Genomic DNA, 12196 nt, shown 5'->3' on the forward strand with positions numbered 1-12196 from the left:
CATTCTTCTATATAAATTTCAGTCTGTGACTTCCTGCTGCCACCATTCCATTACTCACTTCATGTTACCAGGGGTGCCAAGAGGGGGGGAAGCAGATACTAATTATCGGGCCCGGCAGTGGTGGGAGCCAGATACTGAGAGACGAAAAATGTCACCAAAGGTCCCCCTTTGTACTGCCACGTCCCCACAGTATCTGGGTCCTATGGATGACCTACATGTCACATGCAGCCCTATACTTACTAACTTATTACTCATCTCCTGCTATACTCTGCTGATGGGGACCCTACACCTTCCACTATATAACTCTCAGTCTGTGTTTTCTTGCTGCCCCCATTCCTCTCCTCACATCATGTCACATGCAGCCCTGTCCTCACTAACACATCCCTCTCAACTGTCCAAATTTTGGAGTTTCAATTAGTGGGGATGGAGTTTAACCTAAAACTAGGGATTTCTAGACATCCGGGCCAGAGTTTGGATGGATTGAGGGTGCACTGTGGGCATATTTGGGGCAAGGCTTAATTTATTCCGTTTTCACATGTCTCAGTGTTGGGTGGTCTCCTACCTAACGCAGTCACACCAGTGGACAGGTCAAAGCTTCCAACAAGATTTTGATGATCTGTCTGGATAAGAGGAATTCTATCTCCGCCCACATCACGACATGAAATGTACGATAAGATTGATAACAAAAAGATGCTCTGACCATATTCTTCAAACACATCATAGCAATAAGTATCTTATAATCTCGCTGGCCTGTAATAATACTGCTCTTGGAGTACATTTTTGAATCATTCCGGCCATCTGCAGATAATTTGCTCAGGCTGTTCTTCCAGTGCTTTCTTTAATACATTTTAAAAATCTGATGTCTCTAGAAATAGTGATCAGCATCAAAGACCTGACTCTACATATAATAATTTGCAGATCTTAGTACACTTCGAATGTCAAATAAAATTACTGTATTTTAGGAGTTTCTCATATCTAATGAAGCCCTGTTCAGACAAGGCCAGACGCAGCTCATGGTGTTACATAATGTTCATTGAGTAGCTCTGGTGAAAGGTGGGGCCGGGCCTTTGAAAATAATGTTTAACCCATTTGGAACTTCTCTCCTCCTAGAGAGCTACAAAGGGGCTATTGCATACTTGCCTACTTATGAAAGAGCGTCTCAGGGAGATTGTGAAAGCAACACCTATGTGCGTGGCGCCGAAGAGGGTGCGCACTGCTCTGTCTAAGAGATGTCATAAAATACACCACCTGGTGCTCTACTCAACGAGTTGGATGTACGGCAGAATGTGACATCATGACGTCATACCGCGCATACTGGGGGAGGTTGGGAGCTCTTCGAGTTGCCGACAAGAGCACGCCAGGAGCCAAACACCATCGCCAGGATGGGCCAGTGTGCATTTAATGCCAGGGTCAATTTTCAGTCTTCAGACCTCAGGCGCATATCCACTACACGATAATATATTTATCGTTCATCGTCCGCAATATCGTCCCACTGGTCATTGACGCCTTCTCTCATCGCCGGTAACCTGTTTCCTAGTCCATCATCGGGCTCCCACCTTGGTTGCATAGTCGCTCAATGAAAGCTATAGGGACAACAGCAGATTAGAGTCCTGGGTCAAGATCGTCTCTCCTTAGGTAACATCACAGTCACAGCATGTTGAGTGATGATGCCGACATGGTTAAAATGTCAAAATCATAAATGTTGACATGGACAGAATATCTACATATTAAATGTCAACATTTTCAAAATGTCGACATTAGGGTTAGGCTTAGGATTTGACTTCCCTTTAAAACGCAGTGTTGAAATTCTGGCCAAGTTGACATTTCATAGTGTATGATGACATGTTCAATATCGACATAATGACCATATCGACATAATATACCGAAACAGTGTTTGGAGAGGATCTGTTTGAGAATATAAGGGTGGATCATATATGTTTTGAATAATATCAGAAAATATGACCTTAAAGGTTTGGGGCAGTGCGGAAATAATTAATATGTGCCTGTCATAACCATATAAGCTACACCTATTGATTATAGTTCTTTATATACCTTCTCCGTTCCAGCACAAAACATGGTTACCAGGTAATAAAGTGAATGTATACAACTCCTGTTTCCACCTGCACAGTTCTTATAGCAGTAACACAACTGCAGTTTCAACAGCAAATATATCAGCACACCTCCTGCACATTCTCCAGGAACTTATGATGCATACACACGGTCAGATTTCCCTGGTCGATTGGAACGATAACGATATCGATCGTTATCGTTCAAATCGACCAGTTTTTGGCCCCTTCAAACGACCAAACGATGGTCGATGCACGGGCACGGATGGTCGATATCGCCCATCGCCCGAGCATGCAGGCCAACCTGGTCGATATCGAACAGGTCTGCCTGGTTACTATAGGGACCCGCGATCATTAATCGCAGGTCGTTATAGTCGATGGGGGGTTGGTGCATGTGCTGGATGTTTGATATCAAACATCCAGCACATGCAGGATGATCAGACAACGATTGTTATCGTTATCTTCTCAACCAGAAGTCTGACCGTGTGTATGCACCATTAAGGTGCATATCCACTACAAGATTAAAATGAACGATAACGACATTGTTATCGTTAAATCATTCATAAATCGTACAGTAATTATGCCGGCAACGACCAGCGATGCGCACTCCCGTTGGTCGTTGTCGGCATCTGTCATCGCCTGAACATTCAGGCCAACCTGACAATATCGTCAGATTGTGCATGTTCGGGAGGGTGCCTGCACTGAACAAGATATTGTTTAGTGTGGGCACAATAACCACTGCACAGTATGATGAACGATTACGATGTTGTAATCGTACAGTCATTCTACACTCGTGTAGTGGATATGCAGCTTTAAGCTACTTCTTTCAGCAAACACTGGTTGCATTTCAATACTGTACATGCCTTATTGTATATTAAGTTTTCCAAGTAGTTCCATAGCTAACCACACTTCAACCACTACCAGCTCCCGTTATGCAGATTCAATATTAGGCTGTCTCTCCTGGCTCCATTAAGGCTGTCTCTCTTGGCTCCATCCAGCCTGTCTCTCATACAGGCTCCATGTACAACTCTCAGTGCAGCTACAATATATGCTCTGGTAATACAAATCTCTTATGTTGAGTTTAATTTCTTCCACACAGCTCTGACTCTCTCACTGGGTACTCAACCAAAGCTGGCCTCTGTGGGGATGACTTCTCACTTGGAGGGAAATGTATAAAAATGTATATTAAAATGGTCCACAGCCGATATTGGAGATATACTTTGAGACCACCAGCACCCCATAGAATTCTATGAGGCTGTAAAGTGCCTACATACATCAGTTTGTGAAAAGCAAAACTTTCCAGAGCTTGTACCCGACAGACAATGCCATCTATAGATGGGCTCCTTTCTGCAGAAATCCTCCAGATCCCTCTCCTTCCCCCTGAGGTTTGCTCATGCGATGGGCAGCGGCTGCACATGTGTAATAGGACTCCCGGGTCATAAATCCTGAAGTAATGTCATCGCAAGTGACAGCTCTTATCTGAAGAACTTTCCAAGAGTGTAAGTATTCATGGATACCATAAATGTCAGTATTGAGTCTCAATTTTGGCCTTCATGTCGGCCAGTCAGTTACTGGCCCATAGAGCCAGGAATCGATCCACCTACTTTCCGGGTCCTCAGCTATTACACCACTCTCCCAGTATGGGAAACCTGACTCTTTATAGACTTGGGTCCCAGTATGACCAGCCGAGCAGCTGCATTAGGCCCTTTCACGCTTTGCCTCATCTCCCCCGCCCGCTGCGCTTGTGCCGATGTCTGTCGGCTAATGTGCAAACATACAACACCTGGGAGGGATCCATCCGAAATTACGTGCGGAATGAAGCCTAGGGGGGCTGCTTTTGCAAAGGAAAACTGAGAGATTGCTGCAGATATCTGTCTGAGTCTCCCATTCTTACATATTGGGGATGCTTACTATTTAGAATATCCTCTGAAAATTATAATGCTCCAATGTGTTTAGTTTAGTTTCCACAGAACACTAAGGGGTCTATGGGCCTAATTCAGACCCGCTTGCGAGTGCAGGACGCTCGCAAGCGGGTCGATGGTACCCTAATGCGCATGCGCACGATGGAGGGAGCCGTCGCTCGGGGTCTCGCACCAAAGGGGGCGTGCTGTCGATGGTGACTGACCCATGGGAACGCCTACCGTCTGGGTCCGGCCCCACTGACATCACTAGTGATGTCAGTGGGAGTGATTTTGGCTCTGATAGAGCCAAAATCACTCCAGGGCTTGCGGCAGCGAGACCCTACCGTAGGGTCTCGTCGCAAGCCCGATGGTCGCGATGGTAACCCACAGCTATGCGAGCGTCCAAGAGGCCGCTCCAAGTTGAGGTAGGAGGGCCCTGATTCAGAGGGAGCGCTCTGGTCAGAGCGTCCGGCTCTGAATCAGGCCCTATGTACAAAGCCTTGGAGAGAGCTAAAGTATAAACCAATCAGCTCCTGTCACTTTACAGGCTGTGTTTGAAAAATGACAGTTAGGAGCTGATTGGTTGGTACTTTATCAGCAGTGATATGCAAATAATTGCATTCGCATTACGATCACAGCCTAACATAAGAACGCCCACTTCCCCTTTCTAACAGTCTACTGTAGCAACATAGCGAAATAATCGGTAACATCGAGTAACATCAGAACCATACGCACAGTTAGGGCAGGTGATACCTCACTCAGGAATTGCTAACTTCAGCTCACGCTATGAGGCCTCAGGCTGCGTATGGTAACGCAGTGGATAATTTATGCACGCCCATGTAACGCCGTTGAAACGCACTGGAACGCATGTGTTTGGCCTACCACCCCCCGTCACCACCCACAAACGGCGCGTCCTGTTAATCACTCTGCGATGGGTCTGCGTAGCCGCTGTGATCCCGATCGCAGTGGCCAGTTTGCGCATGTGCAGTACGCAACTATCGCCCAAACGGAATGCGGATTAGCAACTGGGATCCTTGCTGAATCAGGCCAATAGACCCCTAATATTCCTGAAAACTTTAAATTAAAAAAATTACTCATCTCTATGATCACCAATGTTCTCCAGGTCGCAGGCGTAAATATCTCAATGTACCGTTAACAACTTCTAAGAATTTTTTTTAATAAACACAACTATTCTAAAAGTCACATATAGGCAAGAGCTCTACAACATCTCAAAATTATTTTATTGGTTTGGTTTCCCTTTAAAATCAAAATGACCCTGTTTAAAAAAAAAAATATGACCACGAATGAGTGTGATCAAAGGTTCCGCAATGGGACGTCAATATTTGGCGCTGGTCACCTTTCCAACCACCGGACTGTTGGTGTAACTTTCTCTGACCAAATATTTCGCATAATTATTCCAAGTCATCAATCTTTTTTTTTTTTTGAGAAATGTGTAATTCTTTCCTCAGTGTTCCCATGGCAATCAAGCACATTTAAAAAGACTAAAGGTTCATTAATTTTAAGAGTTCAATAAATTAGCGGAAATAATGAAGAGTTCAATCTCTCAGATAATTACATTTGGCTGTCAGAGAAAATACCAGCCTCGGTAAGTAGCATATGCTGAAATGCCCGGTGAGAATGTCATTATTAAATATTCAGGCTAACCTGCCATCTAATTAATAAGGAATCTGGGGCAGTCACATTGCCTATCAACGCAGGTCTGGACTGACCTCCAAAACTAAGAGAGATGGCTCGTTGAGGCTCTCAGACCTCCTTCAGAAATATAGAGACAACCGCAATCTCTGTCCTACTGTGCTATGTAATATGGGAATACTATTATATTTAATAAAGTTTTATTTAAAGAAGCAACACATAACTCAGCACTGCATGTACAATACAGGTATACAGATGGAGATTTTCTTAGCCAAGTACTTGGAAGTTGCAGGATTGCACCAATTGAATATGTCGGCACCAATAAAATGTTGACATGCCTTGAACGACTTACCTGGACTCATACTATTGTTCTAAGAAGCTCCCAGCAACTAGAGCGCACACTCACCCATTACATCGGGAAAACCACAAACTTATATACCAGTGGCAGCATCTAGTAACCGGCAGGTACAGACTCAACGGGCTCCTGGTGCCACCACGATCACCTGGGCACCGCACCACCGGGACACCGCTGCATATCACCCACACGCGGCAGCAGCCGAATCCCGGCGCCACCACCACCAGCCAAGAACGCATAGGCTCGTGCGGTCGCCAGAGCCGGCACATGAGAAGGTGGACGGAAGCTGCAACAGTGGGCTGCAATACTAAAGACCATGCAACCAGTACCCCCAGCACGCTGCTACCGGTAGGTAAGCAGCACCCCACATAGTGCGGGATGCCGCCTTAGGGGGGTGCCCCAGCACTGCTACAGCCCACTCACACTCTGTCACAAAGTCTGTAGATCAAAGGTCCAGCAGGGGACACGTACAGGTCAAGAACCGTACAGTTAGGAGCCTCCTGAAAGGGTACTACCCACCAATTCACAACACTACCCATACCAAAAGCAGGGGTCAGTTCCAAACTGCACCGGATAAGACTGTATTCCTGGACAGACTGTATAACACCTAATCCACCAACCTTGAGAAGCTCTGTGTCTACTCAAAGAAAGAGGGTGGTCCTGAGCATGAGCCTCTGCCTTTCATTATTCCACACCTACCTCACCAGTTACACTTCAGTCACCCACCATAATGTTCTTCAACCACACCGACTCCCCACACCCAACATCCCCCCATCATCCCTCGACATTTGCCATTCATCCCCAACCCCGCGCTGACACCAGACTATAGTGCATGTGATACCCCCAATATTTCTGCTACTAACAGTAGGTCCAGACACCCCTACTTCACAGTGCTACACTTGTCAGATAAAATACCCCCTCCCCAATCTCCTTCCCTCTTCCCACCCTGTCCAAACCTTCCACCCCTTATTTCCTTTCCCTCTTCCCCTAGAGCCTAACCTTTCTCTCCCACTAGTGCTAACCCACCCCTAAATAATGCCTATCTCTCCCCTCCCCCTGGTGCCTAAAAATTCCTCCCCTTTGTAACTAATCCTAAACCTCCCCTAAAGACTAACCCTCCCCTCCCCTAATGCCTATAATTCCCCTCACCCTAGTTACTAATCCTAACCCTCCCCTGTAGCCTAACCCATACCTCCCTCTAGTACCTAGCCCTATCCCTCCCCTAGTGCCTAACCCTCCCCTCCCATAACCTAACCCTAACCCTCTGCTGCCACAGCCTGACCCTAACCCTCCCCTAGTGCCTAACACTCCCCTCCCCCAGGTAACTAGTCCCAACCCCCCCTAGTGTCTAACCCATAACCTGTCAACCCCATTCTTCGGCAGTGGCAAGGCCGTGGGCTGCGTCCACTGACGCAGTTTCCTGGCATCACAAGCCGGCATGCCCGATGGTCACGATGGCGATCCCAGTCTGCGACCTCGGTCGCAGTGCTGGGATCGCAAATGCAGCAGGGGGTGTCATACACCTCCTGCTGCATTTCCATATTGCCAGCCTGAAGCTTTGCAATTCCGTCCTAAGCTGAATCACCCCCTGTGTGTGTCCAAGATTATATACTACTACTGCATAACTAGACTCATACGTCTTCCAGGCACCCCAGTAAAACGCCACCTCCTGCAATATCTGAAACTCAGGGCATGGTATGTTACGTAGACGTATGTTCCGAGTGTTGATTGATCGGTTTTGCTAACTAGATCGAAGAGTTGTACTCTCATATGATTCCCACTATTTCCTTTGCTTTCGTATAGAACCTCTAAAACAATGGGCTGACTGTGACTATTTAGACTCCTCTTTGTCTGCCCCTCTGCAAAAGGAAACCAGTCCCATACAGACAGATGGGGATCTGATTGACATGATTAGGTGTGGGCCCCATGCTGTGGGGGCCCCACTCTTCATTACGGTCAGCCCTGGCTGGTTGTATTGGTGGTGCAGGGATGTCATTGCGCTGTGGGTTTCCTGACCTGATAGAGACGCCCTGGAGAGGTATCATAATTTCCATCCCTTGGGGTCCAAATGATTTACCCTAACACACCGCCAAGTTATCTTCATAGAGACTGTCTGTCTCTAGCAGAGGAGGCTGAGGATCATTATTTTGTTTTCTGAACCAGCCTCTAAAGAAGTAATTCTATGAAGCCAAGTGAGGGGTTAGCATTATTATAGGGGACCTCATGCTGATGGCATCTCCAAAGTTATACTCCTTATGGATTTTTATTATTAAAAAAATTGAATTATACTGGTCCTGCTAATAAAAAAATAAAATATACATATTTTTATGATTATCTGCGTATTGTACCATAAGATGAAAGTAAGGGCCTGATTAGAGACGGACGGATTTGCAGAGGCGCACACGAGCGGCTGTGTAATTCCGTCCATCTCAGATGCAGACGGAGGTGTCAGACACTCCCTTGCTGCATTTGCGCGGGTGCAGCCTGGAATCACCATCGGAACAATTGCAGCTTACTCAGGCTGGCTGGTTTGTGAGCCCAGGACACTGCTTTGATCAACGCAGATCCTGGGCTGGCCACTCCCGGAAAGCAGGGCGGACACGCCCCCATTTCTGGGAACGCCAGCCGCCCCCGCCCTGCCCCCTTAAAATGCCTCTGCCTGCCAATCAGGCAGAGGCATTCAAGGGTCTGCGTGCGACTACGCAGAATGGGTCCTGCGCACGCTCAGATTCCCGATAATCCGGAATCTGCGATCAGCAGCGCATGCTAAATCAGGCCCTTAGTTAGTTAAGTAGTACTCTTAGAAATGTAAATAGTATAAGTGACATACAGCGCATAGAATACAAGATATGGAGGGGGAGGGGAACGGATATTTCCCGTCTTTATACAAAGTGCCCAAGAGAGACTGAAATCCATACACATGGATATAGAGTACGTAGTTTCTATGTCCCCAACATAACACACACTCTAAATCATTGAGATTTCTTCCCCTAGGTGTGTTTCAAAAGGAGCAATTCTTGTGACAAGCCTCGTGGCACCTATTGTTTCGTTTGACTTTGCGCCCGAGAGCCAGTAAAAGCGTTGTCTTGTGACTGCGATTCACTGTAACAAACTGATATATTTATCATCGCTGTTAATGTTGTTGTAAAATCACATTATATTTTAGCATTGATTGATGTTCAGTTTGCAAAATGTTACCCTGTGGTTATAAATAATATATCTGGAGAGGTGAGCTGCAACAATGCAAGGAGATAAATGGGGAAATGTGAGCAAGATACAGGTTTAACTACTCCAAGTCTGTGTGCCTTCACTGATGATTTTCTCTCCAGTTTCCACTAAAAGACATAGGGTCAGATGTACTAAGCTCTGAAAAGTTATAAACTGGAGAGTGATAACCCACCAGCCAATCAGATCTCAACTGTCATTTTTCAAACACAGCCTGTAACATGACAGTTGGGAGCTGAGTGTAACATGACAGTTGGGAGCTGAGTGTAACATGGCAGTTGGGAGCTGAGTGTAACATGGCAGTTGGGAGCTGAGTGTAACATGACAGTTGGGCGCTGAGTGTAACATGACAGTTGGGAGCTGAGTGTAACATGATAGTTGGGAGCTGAGTGTAACATGGCAGTTGGGAGCTGAGTGTAACATGACAGTTGGGGGCTGAGTGTAACATGACAGTTGGGAGCTGAGTGTAACATGACAGTTGGGAGCTGAGTGTAACATGACAGTTGGGGGCTGAGTGTAACATGACAGTTGGGGGCTGAGTGTAACATGACAGTTGGGAGCTGAGTGTAACATGACAGTTGGGAGCTGAGTGTAACATGACAGTTGGGAGCGGATTGGCTGCTCATTTATTACTCTCCAGTTTATCACTTTTCAGAACTTAGTACATCCCCCCCCCCCAAGATTCAAAGGTTTGTCCCCTGAAAAGTCCCAATCTTTCAATAGTTGTGTGCAAGACTTGGGGGCTTGCCGTTAAAGCAGTGGAGGAAACTGGCCTTTCCAATCACACTGTAGGGATCTTGTCTGGGCTTACAATCAATCAGTAGTTGGCAGGCTAGTTGTCATTTTTCTTTTACTTTTTTGTTCGGGCTTAAACTCCAAAAACTGTATAGTATGTCCATATATGTCAAATAGAGAATGCTAAGAAACGGTCACCTCCAACTCACTACAAAACAAAACCTTTATTTATCATTTATACATAACACTGTACAACAATTTAACTTTTAATTTGTTTCCTTTCTAAAAATAGTCAACATTACTAATTTGAGGTCAAGAAAAACTAATATGATATCAGAATGTTTTTACTAGCTATTTTTTGAGCTACACTACATGCACTATACTGTATGTACATTAGTAATATAGTCATAGTGAAAAGCTATTTTAAAATAATCTAATATTTTCTTGATAGAAAATATAGAACAGTTGTTTTAATTCAATCAATCACAAATAAGAACACAAAACGAAACAAACATACAGCATACAAAACAAACATACAGCATATGAAACAAACCTACAGCGTACGAAACAAACATACAGCATAGGAAACAAACATACAGCATACGAAACAAACTTACAGCATAGGAAAGTACTATGTAATATAGTGGCCTATTCATGGGGGTGCCTTCTCTTTGCTTGTCGCTTGTACTCCTCTTCTGGGGCATCTCTTGTCACTGTCCAACAGTGGTGATCACCTACCCTGATATCTTTGTTCCATTGCTGAAATGTCTTGGTGGAATCGCTCACTATGCTTGTCACTCAGTGCACCACAGTTATCTTGTGTGGGTAATCCCGTGAATCGCATATATTTGAATAGGGGAGGGGACAAATAACTGATTCATTTAATTGGGACATTAGGACCCGCCCCCTCTGTGCGGAACGCAGATTGCTGGTAAGATTCTCTCCATTCTGTCCACTTCACTAGGAATACCCCTACATCGTCATAAATGGGCTATATCTCAGAAATCAGAGCTAACTGAGAGTTTTAAATGTCATATTCATTCTTTGCATGCTGAAATCAATTAGAAGTAACTTATTTCACATCGGAAACATTTTCATTGTTGTGCAGCGTAATCAATGGCCCAAGATCCCGAGAAGCCCATATAGCTTGAACATAAGGGAAAACTTAATTTAAAGGCTATCTTTCCTATTTTAAATAATTATGCTGGTACTAAAGTTTCTGTTCCTGAAATCGGATGTTGAAAACTCAGATACACTCTGCTGCTGCCATTTGACACATAGGTTGTGAATGACTCACTTTCATTAGCAACACTTTCAACTATGGGAACAATAAGTGCAAACTATAGTTTAATATGTTTGCAGATGTTGCTAAGGAAGGTCAGTTATTCACTGTCAAATGTTAGCAGCAGTGTGTTACTAAGCTTTTAACAGCCAATTTCAGACAGAAGTCCTATTTGTAGTAAAATGAGTTATGCAAGTAATCTGGACACCAGGGCCCAGTATAATGATTTTAATTAGCAGTGTTAGCCACTAACTATACGGACTCTGAAGGACACCCCTGACCAAAGCGCTACACAGGACAAAAATGTACCCAATGTGTGCAGAATGAGTGTAGATGACCCTAGTTAATGCCACATTTACAACTAATGAAATTGTCCAAATTAATGTTGTTTCTATTTCTGTGAAAATGAAATTTCAGCAGGCCAAAAGTAGGAAATGAAAGCGTCCAACGCATAATTACATCTGAACTGTGAAAACAGACAATCAACGTTGGAATCAAAGCGCAAAGGAGAGAGGTCAGTTTTGTAACAGAACAATAACGAAAACAGCATGAGCGTTGGCTGCGGATCTAAAACACCCTCCACCAGGGCAATCCAGTTTCTTAATATATCTAATTGAGATAATATGGTGAAAGCCTGAGGTGAGGAATCAAGTAGTTCCTATCGAACAATCAAATAATTGCTCCGTCCACATGTAGGGAGGCAGACCAAAGCTCGGCCAGACTGAGTCTATAAAGTAAGAGAGTTTGTAAAGTTCTTGTAATTACTGCTTGAAGGAAAAACGGTACTGTACACCAGTCTCAACAACGGGATGTGCCAGAAGAGCTGACAGCCGATAGGAGAAAAGTATAAACATGTTGATGATACTCAGTGGGGATGAGATGTATATTGCTAAGATATCCGCGCGTATAAATGCACCAAATATTTTCCAGGACTATGGTTTAAGGGGTTCTTCTAATATGCTATACCTGAAACCCCAAG

General features: G+C 44.8%; 1 protein-coding gene across 1 annotated transcript in view; it reads right to left on the reverse strand.

Annotated features, from left to right (window-relative positions):
- The window catches only part of PKHD1 (PKHD1 ciliary IPT domain containing fibrocystin/polyductin), a 663908-nt gene that overhangs the window by 228963 nt on the left and 422749 nt on the right, over nucleotides 1-12196 (reverse strand). Inside the window, 1 exon segment of the mRNA XM_088467197.1 lies at nucleotides 563-706. Coding sequence (XP_088323323.1) covers nucleotides 563-706 — 144 coding nt within the window.

This window comes from Taudactylus pleione, unplaced genomic scaffold, assembly GCF_031769625.1.
Source record: "Taudactylus pleione unplaced genomic scaffold, aTauple2 ptg000070l, whole genome shotgun sequence".
Taxonomy (NCBI): Eukaryota; Metazoa; Chordata; class Amphibia; order Anura; family Myobatrachidae; genus Taudactylus; species Taudactylus pleione.